Raw genomic sequence first — 20239 nt, forward strand, 5'->3', positions numbered from 1 at the left:
CGGGACTTAAGGTTTTTCAGTCTAAAAATCTATTGTTTTGTTCGTGAATATACGTTTAATCGCTTGCCTGGATCTATCCACTTTCGGAAATATCGAAGGCCGTGAGTAATCTTGTAATTTTGACTACTTTTTCGGTCAAATATGAAAATGTTCCACTGGGGGTAAAGTCGCCCACTATACAAGGGGTAAAACCGCCACGTATCCAACTGTTTGTTGTTTTACTTCAAGACCCAAATGCCTCGACACTACAAAGGGAATATTTACAGGATCAGTGAAGCAACTTCAAGCCACATAAGACATCGATGTTAATCGACCATTTTCGATTTGGTTGAAGCTTTTCTAGTAATATATTTTAACAAGACTTATTTTTGAAAAAAGTAAACCTGTGTGAAAATGGTGTTAATGAACCAAAATAATTTTAGAGCCATGACGATTTGTTTGATTGGTATGATGTCTCCGGCAGAATTGAAAATAGTAGTTTTTTACTTCCGAAAAAAATACACACTCTAAAAAAATTTGAAGAAAAGATATAAAAATAGAATTAAAAATATATTTTTTTTTCAAATTTATTTGAAAAAATATGTTTTTGCCTGTAAAATCTGCAAAAGGTAAGCTTGAATTTTATGGTTGTTGGATCATGGAGTAATAGAAATATTAATAGCTTAATTTTTGTGAAGAATTTTTTTTTTTTGGACGGTTTGTTTGGTGTATAGAGTCGTTGATAATTTTGTTCTTCAAAAAAAAAAAAAAAACATAGAAAATTGAAAATATAAATAATCGAAAAAATAATTATTGGTATTTTTCTATACATAATAAGTCTTCAAAATAATCATACAGACAGGTTTAATGAGTTTAAATTTTTAGCTTAAAGATAGGTATATTATGAATTCAATATCTTGAAAACCCCCAATTCTGAAAAATCTATTTATTTTGAAAACCAAAAAAGTTACCTAAACATTGATCTGAACTTGAATAATCAGAAAACAAAATAAGTTGAAACTTAGAAAAAAAATTTTTTTTCAGATTTTTCACAGTGTATATTTTATTTAAAAAGAAAAAAAACATCCACAACTTTGTCAGAGACACTATACCGATAAAATCAACCGTTTCGGCCCTAAAAATATTGTTTATCCTCAAAAAATGGTGGGCGATCTTACCCCGCTGGTGGGCGGGCTTACCCCGTATGAAAAAGATCTGCACATTTTCAATGAATTTTTAAAAATTGAAAAAAAACTGGAAAATAAACAAAAATATTTCAGTTCTTATTTTTTAAATGCGGGTATTGAATAGAAAAACCTCTTAGCAAAGAAAAAATGAAACTGCAGCCGCAACTTTTATTTCTATAAACAGAATTGCTTAAGGGGGCGGTCTTACCCCGCTTACCCCTGAGTAAAACGTTTCATACAAATCAAAAAACTCATTTTTTGTTATTCACCTAAAACCATCTCTTACATATCGAATGGAACACTACTGCACTCTATACGAAATATACCCATTTTCCTGAATGGTATACGCAATACCACAACAGGTTCTTGTCCTTGCTTATAAATGAAATTTTTCCAATTTGTGAAATATTTCTATGAATGAAACAGAAATCTATTTATAGACTGGGCGTCATTTAAAAATGACGATATGTGTAACCTGCAGTTTACAAAGAACACACATATCAATCGGAAATCAACATTTTATGTTCCTATTTTCCGAGAATGGCGTATGTTGATTTTGTGCTCTGTTTACGTAGTTTCCAGACAACACTTTTTTGACGAGACAATTTGCTGCTCATTAGTGGTAGTAGTGAATCATAAATTTTCGTCCTCATTGCATCCATAGCCAGCATATTCAGCATCGATCCCGCATAACATGCTCGTCGAGCATAAGAAACATTTCAGCACACACAACTTCACCAGCCAGCATAATGTTGGTTACTCCTCTAACCGGTGTTTTGTCTGACCGGAGAGAGCCAGACCGGAGCGGATTTGCCGTTCTCTGCAGAGTTGCCAATAAAATTTTCGATTTAACTGGAAAAAGGCTGAAGAAAAAACTGGAAAGAACTGGAATCCAAATAAATTTAAAAAAAGCAAAAAAATGATTGTGATTGTGCTTTTCTGTTATGAGGGCCTGAATCCAGTAATAGTTTTTTATGAAGCAACAAAAGATAACTCTTCGCAAAAAATGACTCATTTTAATCAGAACTGTTTTGTTTCGGGCTTACATTTTGTTAAAATTATGGACTGAAAAATTTCCTCTAACAGCAGCGCAATTTAAAATTACGCAATCAATCTATCTCAAAAATAAGAAAATAGAGCAACATTTTCTTCCGTTACATCAGTGAAGTTTAAATTTCAATTTTTTCTGACTTCGCTATCTTTTGGTATCTAATTCTTCTAATAAATTTTTAACTGCTACACAACAGAAAATAAACGGAAATAATTTTTTTTCATGGTCTGGTAAAATCTATTTGTTTGGTTTTATCTCAACCATGTCATGCAGCCTTTAATTTGACCGTGTTTCGTGCGAGAAGATAGCATACTGATTACGCTGTTAAGATTTGTCAAAATAGTTTATCAATCTACAATATTTACGTTTTAAAAATATTTTCGAAAATCAATCGGAGCTTCAGTGAATAAAAAACTGGATAAAACTGGCAAATATCTGAAAAACTGGAAGATTTTGGGAATAAACTGTTTGACTGGATCACTTGAAAAAAAACTGGAGGAATCCAGTTTAAACTGGAACATTGGCAACCCTGGTTCTCTGAGAGTACCAAAACCCACACCGGCTTCACGTTTGTCCTCCGCGGCGAAATTGATGAATGTCGTACCGGTTTGCTTGCGTAGTCGAAAGAGAGACGCCTTCTTCCTATCGCTCCAATGTCGTAGTGATAGCAGAAGTTGAGTACTGCCAGCGGTCAAGGGGTGAACTGTGTATAAATTTGCATCCCATTATATTTCCTTATCACAACCCCACCTTGGTAACTTTATCTACAACAGAACTGATTACCTTCAACAACGGTGTTAGCGACTGGTCGGTAAATGGGCTCTCTACGGTACCGCTACATTCGAAATCGATCTGCTTTAGGGCTGCTATATGCTACACGTTAGTGCGGAAGAAATTGTCTCTCGCTACCAGAGCTGCGCCAGTATTCAGTAAACTCTCGTCGTGGTTTGGCGTGGTGCTCGCACTCAGTACGGTCGACCAAAAATTTTCAACTGTTCCCCGTAGCTCTGTGAAAGGTGTGCGGGTGTCAAGTGGAATTCAACATTCTATCCTAGTGCATTCGATGTAGTTGGAAGCTTAGCGCTGGAAATAAACACGTTGGAATTGGATCCGTAGGAAACTTGAGTGGTCAGACGGAAGACGGTGCGGTTTCTTGACCCTAGAAGTGGTTAATCTTCTCCGCAGTACGAACACAGAGCCATCCTCTTCTTGAGTAAGGTTAGACATTGACCTTTATTTGACTTTTAAACAATTCGCTGCCAAGTATACGTTTATATGGTTGCGAGTCCAGTTGGACCCGATTGATATTGTATTTGCTGGAACGAAATAGGCCGGAGATGGGCGGGATCGCAAGGATTAGTCCTGATAACAGTTATCTTTTTTTTTATTGGTGTTCAAAAATAGCGCGAGAGTTACTTGTCTGGTTTTTGGTTCAATAAACTAAACATGCTACGTACCAGCAATCACTCGGTTGTTCGTACTGTATACCAATTGCAAATTGTTTTTTTTTTCCAAGGAAGATAGTTCAATTGAAGAAAATAGTGACCCGCGATTGTAGGAAATTAGGATATAATAACCTCTCTGGAACGTGTCCTCAGTTTTACCATGCCCTGTTACACAACCAGCAAGAGTGATCCAAACAATGTCATATCAACCTGTTTCTGAACAAATGCAGCTCATTATCTGGTAATCAGCTGCTACCGATGTTGTCACCATTTGGCGGTGAGTGTTCGTTCAACCGTAGCGAAAATAGTTTTTGTTTACAAACATTTTGCGCACATAAGATTGCAATTACCCACCCTGAAGTGTGACCGAGCGCCTAGCAGCGTCGTTGTACTACAACCGGCCGTCAGGCGCCAGATGACCGTCGATCGCGCCACATGGGTCCGGAAGTGGGCAGCCAAAGGTGTTGCACTAAACTCGAATGTCAAGGTCGTTCGGTGACCTTGGACTAGTTCTCTTTTCTCTCTCGCCTTGCAGCCGAATTACACTCGGGAGAAAAGTATTGGAATGTGACGTAATAACAACCCAACTCGATTGTACTTATTATTTTCATGCTTCGACAACCTGGCATTTTTTTCAAGGACGGAGGGGTTCATCAGCATGAAAGTAAAAATTTGTCGACGGTTTATATCCAATATAACTGATACATGCTTGGAGACATTTCCAAAAGAGTGTAAAATGAAACTGGTGTTTGGGTCGAATTTGTGTTGAACAGACAATTGTAAAATAATATAGGTATTTACTTGAATTTTCAAATCATCTATTTAAGCTATCATTACTCAAAAAAATTTCTGCAAAATTAAACAAGAAAAAAATAATAATTCAATCAGTATTAGCTGATCCATTTATAGCTGTTTCACCACACAACCTGGTGCTTAGAAAATATTCAAACTATTGCTGATTGTTCATAGCTGTGTTTTTTGTGTACCTATTTTATTTTGGTTTTTATTTCAAACAAAAACAAACATAAAAAAATAAACATTCAGGTTTGAGTTTCGTCCACAAAATTTAGATAATTTTATGTTTAACGATTCTGTTTTAGCCACATGTAAATAAAAATATGGTATTTAGTAACTAAACGTACGTTAACAATAATAAAACTTTATGTCGTATCGCATGTAAAGAATCGCCTCCATCGCTTATGATAGAAAATTCTATAATATTCCACGCTTATTTAAATGATATAAACCGTGGTTTACGTAAGAAGCAACTGATTTAAATTTTAAATTCAAATCAGAAAATATTTTACATGACGTTAATGTTAAAAATATTTTACATGAGCTTTCGCAGTTGCTCCTCCGTGATGGATCTGAGCTTGTGAAGTTGCGCAAAAAAACCGCCATAACATGGCTAATTTGGGATTATTAACCATCTTCAATGTAGAGGTAAGCGGGGTAAGACCGCCCCCTTAAGCAATTCTGTTTATAGAAATAAAAGTTGCGGCTGCAATTTCATTTTTTCTTCGCTAAGAGGTTCTTCTATTCAATACCCGCATTTAAAAAATAAGAACTGAAATATTTTTGTTTATTTTCCAGCTTTTTTTTATTTTTAAAAATTCATTGAAAATGTGCAGATCTTGTTCATGCGGGGTAAGCCCTCCCACCAGCGGGGTAAGATCGCCCACCATTTTTTGAGGATAAACAATATTTTTAGGGCCGAAACGGTTGATTTTATCGGAATAGTGTCTCTGACAAAGTTGTAGATGGTATTTTTTTTTCTTTTTAAATAAAATATACACTGTGAAAAATCTGAAAAAAAAAATTTTTTTTTCTAAGTTTCAACTTATTTTGTTTTCTGATTATTCAAGTTCAGATCAATGTTTAGGTAACTTTTTTGGTTTTCAAAATAAATCGATTTTTCAGAATTGGGGGTTTTCAAGATGTTGAATTCATAATATACCTATCTTTAAGCTAAAAATTTAAACTCATTAAACCTGCCTGTATGAATCTTTTGAAGACTTATTATGGATAGAAAAATACTAATAATTATTATTTCGTTTATTTATATTTTCAATTTTCTATGTTTTTTTTTTTTTTTTTGAAGAACAAAATTATCAACGACTCTATACACCAAACAAACCGTCCAAAAAAAAATTCTTCACAAAAATTGAGCTATTAATATTTCTATTACTCCATGATCCAACAACCATAAAATTTTAGCTTACCTTTTGCAGATTTTACAGGCAAAAACATGGTTTTTCAAATAAATTTGAAAAAAAATATATATTTTTAATTCTATTTTTATATCTTTTTTTAAAATTTTTTTAGAGTGTGTACTTTTTTCGGAAGTAAAAAACTACTATTTTCAATTCTGCCGGAGACGTCATACCAATCAAACAAACCGTCCTGGCTCTAAAATTATTTTGGTTCATTAACACCATTTTCACACAGGTTTACTTTTTTCAAAAATAAGTCTTGCTAAAATATATTACTAGAAAAGCTTCAAAAAAATCGAAAATGGTCGATTAACATCGATGTCTTATGTGGCTTGAAGTTGCTTTATTGATCCTGTAAATATTCCCTTTGTAGTGTCGAGGCATTTGGGTCTTGAAGTAAAACAACAAACAGTTGGATACGTGACGGTTTTACCCCTTGTATAGTGGGCGACACTCACGGAAACGCGACGAGAGACAAGACACAACACTTATTGTTCTTACAAAACATAAAAAAGGAATTTGATTTACCTTTTTAGTCGACCGGTTGCGGGCAGCGATCTTGCCCATCAGCTGGACGATGTCCGACCGAGAGTCGGACATCGTCCAGCTGATGGGCAAGATCGCTGCCCGAAACCGGTCGACTAAAAAGGTAAATCAAATTCCTTTTTTATGTTTTGTAAGAACAATAAGTGTTGTGTCCTGTCACTCGTCGCGTTTCCGTGAGTGTTATCGGGGTTCTTACCTTGGCACAAACCAATGAATATTGTGGTATGGTGGGCGACTTTACCCCCCGTGGAACATTTTCATATTTGACCGAAAAAGTAGTCAAAATTACAAGATTACTCACGGCTTTCGATATTTCCGAAAGAAGATAGATTCAGACAAGCGATTAAACGTATATTCAAGAACAAAACAATAGATTTTTAGACTGAAAAACCTTAAGTCCCGTTGCCGCAAAACAATAGCGCATTGACTGGTTGCCAGCTGAAAGGTTGTTTTTGATTATTTCTGCGACCGTTCGCGCACTATCAAAACAGAAAAACGTGCAAAATGTTATGTAGTTATACTGTAATAGACACGTTAAAGAAATTTTTCAATTATTTTATAACTTGGTAGTAAAACTACAGTGGGCGGTCTTACCCCGCAGGGCGGTCTTACCCTGTTTACCCCTACAGCAATAACAGCGCCGGCTGCTGCCGGTTAGAGCAAGCGCACCGGTGAGTTGCCATTTGAGTTGCTATTTTCACAACGCTTTTTTGCTTTTTTGGATAGCAACGGCCGTTGCTTTTTTGGATAGCAACCGATTTTCGCATCGGTCGTTGCTAATGGGGATTACCAATTCCACTATTTCTTTTTCACACTGGCAGTTGCTAATTTCTGAAGATCGTCACTAGCCAGCGTTGGCTAAATATTTGTTTGTGATGTATTTCGCATATTTTTTGCGGATCTAGTAAAAACTAGGGATGTTGCGATACCACCGATACTAATACAGAATCGATCCTTCTACTTCCGATACTCGGATATTTGGTATCGATGTTTTACCAGCGATACTTCATCAATACCGATACACACCTCTCAGTATCGAAAAGACTCAAAACAACCCTGTAAAGAAGAACGAAGCAGAAAACTTGCTGTTTCCTGTGCCATTTTGATGCATCGTATGCATACATGCCATCTCATTGGCAATGCCAATTTAACAGAAATTTCTGTAGATTAACCTAGGGGAACGATCCTTTTCTACGGTCATGCAGATTCGAAAGTAAAATCTACAGAGCCATGCAAGCGGCTATTTTCGAAAACGGGATCAATTATTAAGGAAAAGCGTCTTCGACTTTCGACTAAGTTTTTGCAGAAGCTGGCGTTTCTAGATTCAGTAAATTTATAGACCATTTTACGAACTGACAGGTGACACGTATTCTGCTGTTGATGATGTTGCTTTTACGTGCGTTATATCAGCGGTTCCGAGCTTTCTGTCCAAATTTCATTCATAGATTGAGTTCAGAAACGTCTCTTAAAATGGTCTATATAAATGGTTTAATTGAATCAAAAGTTTTATCTTGAGGAACGAATAATAAAAAAGAATTATGACTTATATTTTGAATGAACTGGTATCGCACAACGATATATTTAGGTATCGATACGTTAGCCTCGATACTATCGGAATATCAGTACTTGCTCTCGATACAGGTATCGATCCTAAGTATCGATGTTTAATGGTGTCGCAACGTCCCTAGTAAAAACCAACTTATCCGTCAGTCAATCGTTTCCGGAATGATCTACGTTCATTCTACTTCATAAAATGTTCCCTCCATTTCACGCAACTTTGTTTCCGTTTTCCCAAGTTAACGATAACATAATTCTTTTGCAGGTTTTTTTTAACTTGTGCGTACATGGATTTTTTCATCCTTATATGTTTATTTGAAGTAATTCCGTAAAACTAGGCACGTCCCGCAACGTTGGCTTAAATGACTATTCTACTGAAAGCTGGCGAACTGTCATTAGTTGTATTCTGTATTTCATGCTGTCTCGGTTCCCACAGTTTGCTATTAATATTTGAAAATTTGTCGCCAAAAAAAAACTTAAATATAGAACGCGTAAATTGTTTTTGAGTATTTGGTTGATTCTAGTGATGAAGAAAGTGATTTCGCAGAACAAATTTCCTTATACGCGATTAAGAAAATGGTTTTTGGAAAGATTCTGGGCGGCTCTCAGCCTAGTAAATAGCCAAATATTGACCGCCATGCGGAGGAAGGTGCCATCCAGCGTTTTAACAATTTTTTTATCGGAAACACCGGTCTATACCGATGACCATTTCACATTAGAAAACGTCTATTATTTACGTAACGCAGATAATTACCTTCTTCGACCACGCTCCTATGTCATTCTCTTTTTTGGACTCTTAATATTGTGTCTATGAGTTGTCAAGCTTTCCAACCCCCCTTTCGAACGTTACATACTAATTGGATGACCCCTACATGTTTTCTTGCACACTTCCGATCACGGAAGTTAATTTTGGGCTATAAAAAAATTAAAAATTTTGATTCGATGTTATGCACAGTTCGATTTTACGCACATCTCAAAAACGAGAATGTGCGTAAAATCGGGGTATACCTATATATATATATATATATATATATATATATATATATATATATATATATATATATATATATATATATATATATATATATATATATATATATATATATATATATATATATATATATATATATATATATATATATATATATATATATATATATATATATATATATATATATATATAAATATATATATATATATATATATATATATATATATATTATATATATATATATATATATATATATAAATATAAATATATATATATATATATATATATATATATATATATATATATATATATATATATATATATATATATATATAAATATATATATATATATATATATATATATATATATATATATATATATATATATATATATATATATATATATATATATATATATATATATATATATATAATTATATTTATATATATATATATAATTATATTTATATATATATATATATATATATATATATATATATATATATATATATATATATATATATATATATATATATATATATATATATATATAATTATATTTATATATATATATATATATATATATATATATATATATATATATATATATATATTTATTTATATTTATATATATATATATTTATATTTATATATAATATATATATATATATATATATATATATATATATATATATATATATATATATATATTTATTTATATTTATATATATATATATATATTTATATTTATATATATATATATATATATATATATATATATATATATATATATACTATATATATATATATATATATATATATATATATATATATATATATATATTTATATATATACACATATTTGTTTTAGAAAAAGATGGAAAAATTAAAACAAAATTCTTTATGGAAGGATAAGTTTTTAAAATATTAAATTTTAATTTTTTTACAAAATATTTGTATTCCAATGTTTTTCAGCAATTTAAATAGTAATTTTAAATCGAGAAACGAATATAGAAAGTTAATCGCCAGAGCTTTATAATTTGAAAATACTACTACAAATATATTGCATTATTGAAGTTTCATTTTCCTCAAAAATGTTGAAATTTCCGGAAATCTCTGAAACTTTTAAGTAAAAATTTGACTTAGATGCATCTATCCAGGACCTTTTATCAAAACTTTTGGAGTAATGTTAAGCTTCAACAAAAAATTATTTTGAGGGTAAACTTTCATCCTTTTTTTGATTTAATGTATCATTTAGTGTTTCCTTCAAAAACGAATGCATTCACAAAATTTATTATCATAAGTTTTTGGATTAGAAATAACTATTTCATTTGTGTAAAATTATTGGAATACAAATATTTTGAGAAAAATGTTGAAATTCAACTCTTTCCAAAAACCAGGAGGAACCATTTTGAATTTCAAAATGGTGTCTGAAGTTGATATCTGGCCTCACACGCTCAGCCATTTTTACTTAAAACTGAATAAAAGATGCTCTGTTTAGTATTTATATACGAAACGTCCAAAATTAGTAACATTGATTTGCGAAACTGAGTAATTTTCACTCTATTTCTACAAATTGTTAGATTTGTGCTCCTAAATGAGCAGCCATTTTTACAGATCTTTTTTTTCTGTATGGACTTTCTCACTGCGACCAGAATCGTAGATCTATTGTGAGATATGCCCGGGTGTCTGCTGTATCCCGCACTTCTATTATTAGCAACACCGCTATTGAGAAGTGGCATGCTTATTATTATTGTTTATCAGTGCTTGTGTGTAATGTGATACTCTTCCTTTTACCCGCTTACTGTTCTACTTATACCGATGCTCGTTCCTCTTGCCGAATATCTCCAATTATAATTCCATGGAGAAGTTTCGTCGTGCGTCCTTCTTGCCAGTTTTATTAATAAGAGGGACTTATGTATTGTTAAGAGAAAGTCACGCAAAGGTGATATAGATTTCAGCGTAAAGGAAGGGTAAGTGGTGGGGAACCTGAATATGAAGCCGTACTTCAAAAGTCCAGTTTTGACATCGAATGGCTTATCCTACTTAGATTCGAACCCACGACCATTCGCTTGACAAAGCGGACTCTGTAACCTTGCGGCTACGCAGCTCCCCTTTACAGATCTTAAAAAAGTATTTGTTTGCCCCTTCGTTGGATTGCAGTGAGGTAAACAAAATTAAAGTATTTTGAAAACCAAGTCAACTAAACACTGCTTCGTATTACTAATTTTATGTGTAATCCAAGCAACTGGAAAAGACGATTTCTAAAGACATTTGGTGTCAGTTGGAATCCAATCGGATCGACATTACATTATCCTCAACTTCCAGGAAAGTGTTTTGTAGAAAACGGCCCCTCACAGCTCGCACACAACAACGAACTTTATAGCAGTTGCTTGTCGAAGAGGGATTCGAGCAGAAGATGTGGAAGTTTCTTACATTATTAAGTTATTAGAACATATTAAATTTTATACATTTTTATTATACGAAACAGCTCTTCCATTCTGGTTCATTCATAACGTGCTTGAAGTGAGTAAGATGAACTCATTCTATGAAACAGTACTGATTGACTCTCTCCAAGATGGCCTAACAAACCAGTCGTCGTGAGTTTCGAGCTTCAACTGGGAAGAGACTGTTAGTGTCAGTACACACCAAAATCTCTCTTTATGGTTCTGCAAGTACATTGCTGAAAGTGTATCAGCAAACCACTTGTTTTACTGAATCACAGCATTTTTTTTTTTCAAAAGTTTACTGTAATTCAGTTATACAATTTACTGAATTTCGTTCAGTAATTTTATTTTTGCTGTAAGCCAGTATTTTATTGATAAATTTACTGAAAACCAGTGAACGAGTGATTCGCGAAAATACAGCAAAGCTATTTGCTGAACAGAAAACAGTAAATGAATGTTTGCTGGAATCCAGCGAAAGAATTGATATGTCAAAAAATTTTACGTCAAGCTGTCATTAGTAAAACGCGCCAAATCGCTGTGCAGCTAGTACGCGATCATCGCTAAGATCCTGATAGCGAATATGGGACCACTGCTAAGTCACTGTTGGGCTAGATGAACCTAAAAGTTGAAATGATAATCATACATCTCTAGTTCAACAGTAATTTGGCTATGGTCCGATGGGCGGATGGAAGCTGGTGCCTGAGGGAAACATGGTTCCCTTGAACTAACTGGTTAACCAGCAAATTGATTTATGCTTTGCTGAATGTACAGCAAACTGTCATAGCTGGCAACCAGCAAGTTGTATTTTGTTTTACTGAACCATGCAGCAAACGAGCAGATTTTGTATTGCTGAACAGATTGCTGGAAACACAGCACACAAAAAATCAGCAAAAAATTCCAGCAATGTAAATTTGGTGTGTAGGATCGTGGGGCTAGCCCCGTAATTGTCATGTACACTTAAAAGTTGGCTGTGAAATGTTCGATATCTGAAAGGACTTTTTCCATCATTCAATGTGTAACTTTGAATTCTTCTTTGATGTCTTATTGCAAAGGCTGAATTAATCTTCTATACCTTTGCCAGGGACTCGTGCACTCGTTATTGCGGAGAAAATAACGACCGCCTGGAATCAAGTCCTACTTAAACCTAATCTACTTGAAACCCGGTAGAGAAAGAGAGTTACTCTTTTTTGATCATTATCTTTGTCCTTTTCTAGCTTTCTAATTGTTGGCTCTGTGCCTGTCATCAATAATTACCAAGAAAAGAAAACTATCGCCCCACTTTTTCGTTGTCTACTCATTTCGCTACAACCGTCATGATCTCTCTCATGGGAAATAAGGTGACTAGTATTAGCACTTTGTCCCGGCGAAAGGATGTCGGGAATATGCAACAAGGTTTTTTTGCGCGGTTTTTTCTCCATTACACAAAAACGCTATTAGATATCGATCTCATTTTCTATCCGTTTTAGACCAAAAGTGATCATAATTTCGTTCAAAAAAATACAATTTTTGGTGTAAATACTTGAAAATTTTAAATATTAAATTTTGGCATCTAGACTACCCATTATCGTTTTCAAACGAGGTTTAAACATTTTTGGACGGTTTCTTTCGTTATATTTTCAATTTCAAATTGTCTTTTTTTACGCAGTGTCATTGGAGCGTCTATTTCCCAGCGGTTTTCAGCTTCTGGGGATTGATTTCCCGTAATATCTCGTGATCCAAGGAAATAAAAATATGCAAAGAAAAGTAAAGAAACGGCGATTTGTTAAATTTGGATTTCTTTTGTATAACATAAAAAACAGAAAACATGATTCAATGATTTAAATTTATAAAAAATGCATTATAACAATAAAAAAGTATTAGGGTATGTGCCTAAGTGCACATGTGTTTCGAAGCAAGTCGATGGTGCGTGCTTTCGTAAGCGACCAGTATTTGCCACCACCCGCTTCCTGCTGCTCCAGTAAGAACCGTCCGTTTTGCCTTTCGAATACAGAATGGGTGAATTGAAATATCGAGCCACATAACTGTGTTATTGAACCAACGCACATTGTTTCCAAAGCTGCAAAAACGTGATCAAAATGATTTTGACCCAGAAAACTTGATTTTAGAGCCAGAGTGTCTTGAGTATAGTTGTTCCATTAAATATTCTCCATGTTATGTAAAGTAAACAAGTGCATCCTGCATCCGATTTCGGTACTGCAGCAGTAGCTGGAGGAAATCGCCTAAAATTGCCATTTACAAGAAATATTTGATTTGTGGTTATTTGAAGCGGAGTCCATAGTTGAATCACTTACTGGAATCGATTCTTTCAATTACAATCAGGAGAACAAAATTTCAAACGATTCGGGAAAATATCCGCTTTTGGAATTTGACAGCTGTTTGTTGATCCGCGCGCCAATGAATGTAATGGTATGAATAATGGCCCCTTAGCCCCCGTGTAGTTACGCCAATGCACTTATGTGGTCTTTGGTGGTGGACGATCTTTTGAAAAGCTTAGAAGCAAAAGGTTTCGAAGTTGTCCAAAACCGTTGGAAGAAAGTGGGGCTTGAGACCAAAAATGGTGATTATCCACATCACATCGATCATACGTCCAAAACTGAACTACGCTTCGTTAGTATGAACAAAAACCAAAGAGATCACCGCTAGAACAGAGCTAGGTAAAGTTCAACGACTTGCGTGCATTGCTATAAAAGGAGCCATGAGCAGCACCCCATCAAAAGCTCTTGATGTGATTCTTCATTTGCTGCCGTTGTACGTGAAACTAAAAGCAGGGAAGGCTCAAAAGAACAAAAACTATCTTGTCAGGTGATCTTGTGGGTCACCTGACTATACTGAATTTTTTCAAAAGAGGGCCAGTGATGAGTATGAATGGTCCAGTCTCCACCTCGGGCACTTTAGGATTACCATGATATTCCTTACAAGGCATGCGAAACGTCGCGTACAGACTGAAAAGTCGGAGTTCCTGATGTCAGTCACGGCTCAACAATATTTTTCACAGATGGCTCAAAAATAGGTACAAAAACTGGTGCAGGAATCTTTTCCGATAAAAAGCGAGACATCGGAACATCTGCTGTGCAGTGTTGGTGCATTTTTTAAATGCAGATCAAGGTTTCTTGGAAGTGGCTGTTTACAGCCCACAGAGATTTGGTCTTTGAATCCTGGGAAGGTGATTGGCTTCATAATCCATATTTTACCTGACTGGGAGCGTGTCGGTGTACGTACCTGATAACCCAGCAATAGTGGTCATTTTTTTCGCAAGAGGACACGTATAGCGATTGACTGGGATATATTACGAGAGTTCACATCAATGGACAACGTAATTCTAATTTCATAAAAAAAATTATAAAATCAATAAATTTAACTCAAGGTTTCGGAAGTTACAGCTAGTTGCGTGCGATGCCATTGTACTGAAATTACAGGTAGATACTGTGCTAAGAATGTATTTATAAAACTCTGTAGCATAAACCAGAGAAGCTAACTTTTTACGACTGTTATATCGATTGTTCGCCCATAATTACCAAAGTTATTTTATCATCGGTTCGGCCCATTTTACTCCACTACAACTTCCGACGACACGCGCCTGTTCTAAATTTATCGCACGTTCTATTATTGAGGCAATCATATAGCCATATGACAATATCATTCCGTGTCCTCTATAACCCGAAAAATTTTTCACTTCGGTTCATCATAATTCATGGTTCATCATAAGTTTTATTTTCGTGCGTGGTTAATCAATCATCCGAAATTTTCTCCCATTAAAGAACTTTTACTCCTGTTCAAACCGGTTGCAGTCTGCTAGATGAATTCATAAACTGCTCATTCCGACATTTTGGTAAATCACTCGGTGAACAGCTGAGAAAATATATCTACTTGCAACTGCTCGCACCAGAAACTCGTGAGCAGTGTCCATTTCTAAAAATATGCTTATTTCATTCACACACCTGATTTTTTTGCTAGTATATGCAGCGTCGTGAACTTGACTTTGCTTTGATAGTTGCATCTAATTTTGTGTTTCTCCTCTTGTTTTCTTTAGAATGAGCAGACGCTACTCGCGTGTGGAGTCCAGTTCAGACCTTCTGGCGTATTTGGATCGCGGGCATTCTGCCAACACCGAAAACCGGTGGACGTTTGAGGTTGCATGGGAAGTCGCCAATAAAGGTCTGTTCCGCACTGTGATTTACCTAGTTCATGTTAAAACCGAAAGCTCTTCCATTTTCAGTTGGTGGAATTTACACCGTCATCCGATCGAAGGCATTCGTGTCGACAGAGGAACTCGGAGATCAGTACTGTCTCATTGGTCCGTACAATGAAGCATCCGCTCGAACCGAAGTTGAGGCTTGCGAGTTCCCGAACAATGGACCACTTTACGGAGCCGTCAACGCAATGCGGAACCAAGGATTCAAGGTGCATTGCGGTCGCTGGCTGGTGGATGGAAATCCGCAGGTCATTCTGTTCGATATCGGCTCCGCCGCATGGAAGCTGGACTCCTACAAGCATGACCTGTGGGAATCGTCCAACATCGGAATACCTCACCTGGATATCGAGACCAACGATGCTATCATTCTAGGTTACACAATCGCATCTTTCATTGAAGAGGTACTTAGAACTATTAATCCATTTTCTGTATTATTAACTGATTAAACCTTTTAAGTTCAAACGCTGTGCTGATAACTATTCACACGACAATGAATACGGACCGCCGCGTATCGTGGCACACTTTCACGAATGGCAAGCCGGTGTAGGACTGATAGCCTTGCGTACACATCATGTTGAGGTCGCAACCATGTTCACCACCCATGCTACGCTACTGGGCCGATACTTGTGCGCTGGCAACACTGACTTTTACAATAATCTCGCCAACTTCCCGGTTGACGAGGAAGCCGGCAAACGGCAAATCTATCACCGCTATTGCCTCGAGCGAGCTGCAACTCACTTGAGTCACGTGTTCACTACGGTTTCGGAGATTACCGGTTACGAGGCAGAACATCTACTGAAGCGTAAACCGGACATCATCACACCAAATGGTTTGAACGTGAAAAAGTTTTCCGCTATTCATGAGTTCCAAAATCTCCATGCGCTGGCTAAAGAGAAGATAAACGAGTTCACTCGTGGACATTTCTACGGCCACTTTAACTTCGATCTGGAGAAAACACTTTACATGTTCATAGCCGGAAGGTACGAGTTTACTAACAAAGGTGCTGACATTTTCATTGAAGCATTAGCTCGGCTCAATCATTTACTGAAGTCAAGTAGACCGGATGTAACCGTAGTGGCATTTTTGATTTTCCCTGCCAAGACCAACAATTTCAACGTAGAATCGTTGCGTGGTCATGCTGTGTGCAAACAACTTCGCGATACAATTAACAATCTGCAGCAGCAAATCGGCAAACGAATGTTCGAAACCTGCATGAAAGGACATCTCCCCGATGGAAATGAAATTCTAACCAAGGAGGATATCGTGAAAATCAAACGTTGTTTGTATGCCTTGCAGCGTGACAGTAACCCACCAGTGACCACTCATAACGTGGTGGATGACTGGAACGATCCGGTGCTGGAATCGGTTCGCAGATGTCATCTTTTCAACACGGAATATGATCGTGTGAAAATCGTATTTCATCCGGAGTTTTTGAATCAAACTAACCCATTGTTTGGTTTGGATTATGAGGAATTTGTTCGTGGTTGCCATTTGGGTGTTTTCCCGTCTTACTACGAGCCGTGGGGTTACACACCGGCCGAATGCACTGTCATGGGTATCCCAAGTATCACTACCAACTTGTCAGGCTTCGGTTGCTTCATGCAAGAACATATCGCTGATCCGAAATCATATGGAATTTACATCGTCGATCGTCGCCACGTAAGTCTGGAGGAAAGTGTTCAGCAGTTGTCGAAATTCATGTACGAGTTCTGCAAGCTCAATCGACGTCAGAGAATTATTCAGCGGAATCGTACAGAACGTCTGAGCGATCTGCTGGACTGGAAAAACTTAGGAATTGTAAGGAACATAATACATCTCTTTTTGAGAATAAATCAAAAACATTTCTATTCTAGTACTATCGTCAAGCCAGAATACGGGCGCTTAAAACCATGTACCCAGACTATGTCGATGAGTCAGACACCTACCTCAAACGTGCTGGAGACTTCAAATATCCACGTCCAGTTAGTGCTCCACCGAGTCCAAGCTCGTCAAGTATGTAGAAATTCATTCAACGTTCTAGATCCTATTTCCATCGTAACTATCTTTTTCAGGACACACAACACCAGCTCCATCTTTACACGGATCTGATGACGAACAGGATTCTGTGAATTCCGAAGAGGAGTTGGAGGAACTTAAGAAGGCTAATTTGCATGACTAGACGTTAACTGTCACGGAAATGTTTCAACTAGCGATAAAATTGACAACAGTAGCATTGAACTAGATGACCCCCAGCTTTACGGCAGTAGCGCTCCAGTTGAGTGGCAGCTATACCAACTATTGCAATATCCAGCTAATAGGCCGTTACTATCTTATAGTGGAGCCCCAGAATGATAATAACATCTGAGCTGCTAATAAAACCTTTGTTTAGCTTGCATCTGTTAGAACAAAGTTTTATAGTCACAAACCATTCAGCTACGCGTGCGAAGGTCAGCTGCATCACAGCTCATCGTTTTACTAGAACCGACGATCCTATGATCAATCGTGACCATTTCTTGCAGCTACTGTTCTACTTTTGTGTTCGGTCATAAGAGTAATGTTAGATCGAGATTACAGAGTTTATCATATATTATTTAGTCGATATTATAAATTAGCTAAAATAAATGTTTTTATCTTTAGTAGCTATTTATTTTGTATGATTTGCCAATAATACAACCCATTGATGAATAAATCACAGACACCGGAGAAGAGAGCTCAGTCAGTGGAGTTTAATTTCCAAACTAAAACCCCTGCAGTCTCCAGCCCTTATCTTCCCGGAGCGACGGTTAAGTATTACATCGGGAAGTGGCTATTTGTACTGCATGCACCCTCAGCAGTTAGCTACATGACATGGGAGAACCCGCGTGCCCGAACCTATGTAGATACTGCCTGAAGCAACCATGGTCTGAAAAGATCTGTGTTAGGTGGAAGTTCAAAGCCGTTATTATTTATTTATTTGACATTCCGTCATTATGACATGGCCTGATTCACTCGGTTATTAGTTGCCGCTCTCCAATCCCTGGGACACTGTGTACTCTCTGTCAGATCTAACTCCACCTGGGCTACCCATCTTGCCTGCTGCGCCCCTGAACGTCTTCTTCCTACCGGATTCGAGGCAAACACCATCTTCGCAGGGTAGTTGTCCTGCATTCTTGCAACATGCCCTGCCCAGCGTATCCGTCCAGTTTTAGCCACCTTCCAAATACTGGGTTCACCGTAGAGTTGCGCGAGCTCATGGTTCATTCTTCGCCTCCATATTGCGTTCTCCTGCATGCCGCCAAAGATCGTCCTTAGTACCCGTCGTTCGAAAACTCCGAGCACTCGCAGGTCCTCCTCACGTTTCATGCCCGGAGAGAAACACCGGTTTTATGAGCGTTTTGTACGGGTTACGCTTCGTACGGGGGCTTAGTCTGTTCGACCGCAGCTGCTTGTGGAGCCCATAGTAGGCACGATTTCCGCTGATAATACGCCTCCGGATCTCTCGACTGGTATCATTGTCCTCAGTAATAAGTGAGCCAAGATAAACAAACTCATCGACTACCTCGAACTCATCGCCGTCGATCGTAATGCTACTGCCTAGGCGTTGTCGGTCGGCTTCGGTCCCGCCGGCTAGCATATTCTTCGTTTTAGACGTATTTATCTGCAACTCAATCCTCACTGCTTTTCGTTTTAGTCTGGTGTACTGTTCTGCTACCGGCTTAGTTATTCTGCCGACAATGTCCATGTCATCAGCAAAGCGAACGAATTGTCTGGATTTGTTGAAAATCGTACTCCGCGTGTTGATGTCCGCTCGATTCATTAAACCCTGTAGCGCAATGTTGAATAGCAGGCAGGAGAGACCATCACCCTGTCGAAGCCCCCTGCGGGTCAAATGAAGCCGACAACCCACCCGAAATCCGCACACAACACTGCGTCCCATCCACCGTAGTCTTTATCAGTCTAATCAGCTTCCTCGGGAAGCCGTTTTCGTCCATGACCCTCCATAGCTCTTTTCGATCGATAGTGTCATACGCGGCTTTGAATTCGATGAATAGGTGGTGCGTGGGGGTTCTATATTCACGGCATTTCTGAAGGATCTGCCGTATGGCAAAGATTTGGTGCGTCGTAGACCGTCCTTCCACGAAGCCGGCCTGATAACTTTCCACAAATCTGTTAGCTAGGAGTGAGAGGCGGCGGAAAATGATTTGGCATAGCGCTTTTTAGGCGGTATTCAGGACGGTAATCGCACGATAATTCCCACAGGCCAATTTGTCACCTTTCTTATAAACAGGGCAGATAACCCCATCCTTCCACTCCTCCGGTTGCTGTTCTGTATCCCAAATTCTTGCAGTCAGCCGGTGCAAACAGGTGGCCTGCTTCTCGGGGCCTATCTTAATAAGCTCCGCTCCGAGGCCATCCTTTCCAGCTGATTTATTGTTTTTCAGCTGCTTGATGGCATCCTTAACTACGCTTATCGTTGGGGCTAGCACGTCTTCTACATTTGTCGCTGCTATGGTCTACTGCCTGGGCGCCATTCGGGTGTTCGTCGAAGTGCTGCTTCCACCTTTCGGTCACCTCACGATCGTCCTTCAGAATACTACCATCTTATCCCGGGACATTTCGGCTCGTGACACAAAGCCTCTGCGGGATGCATGGTGTTTCTGGTAGAACTTTCG

General features: G+C 37.2%; 1 protein-coding gene across 2 annotated transcripts; it reads left to right on the plus strand.

Annotated features, from left to right (window-relative positions):
* The first annotated feature begins 3125 nt into the window (after positions 1–3125).
* LOC129731249 (glycogen [starch] synthase) lies at positions 3126–18230 on the plus strand. 2 transcript variants are annotated; one of them, XM_055691092.1, is made up of 6 exons: positions 3126–3435; positions 15447–15571; positions 15633–16009; positions 16065–17405; positions 17462–17600; positions 17660–18230. In XM_055691092.1, exons 2-6 carry the CDS (start codon positions 15448–15450, stop codon positions 17764–17766), a joined length of 2088 nt encoding a protein of 695 aa, XP_055547067.1. In that variant the 5' UTR covers positions 3126–3435; position 15447; the 3' UTR covers positions 17767–18230. The 2 variants fall into 2 exon arrangements, with proteins under 2 accessions (XP_055547067.1, XP_055547068.1); XM_055691093.1 differs by lacking the exon at positions 3126–3435 and adding an exon at positions 3731–3939.
* The last annotated feature ends 2009 nt before the right edge of the window (positions 18231–20239 follow it).

This window comes from Wyeomyia smithii, chromosome 3 (genome assembly GCF_029784165.1).
Source record: "Wyeomyia smithii strain HCP4-BCI-WySm-NY-G18 chromosome 3, ASM2978416v1, whole genome shotgun sequence".
Classification (NCBI taxonomy): domain Eukaryota; kingdom Metazoa; phylum Arthropoda; class Insecta; order Diptera; family Culicidae; genus Wyeomyia; species Wyeomyia smithii.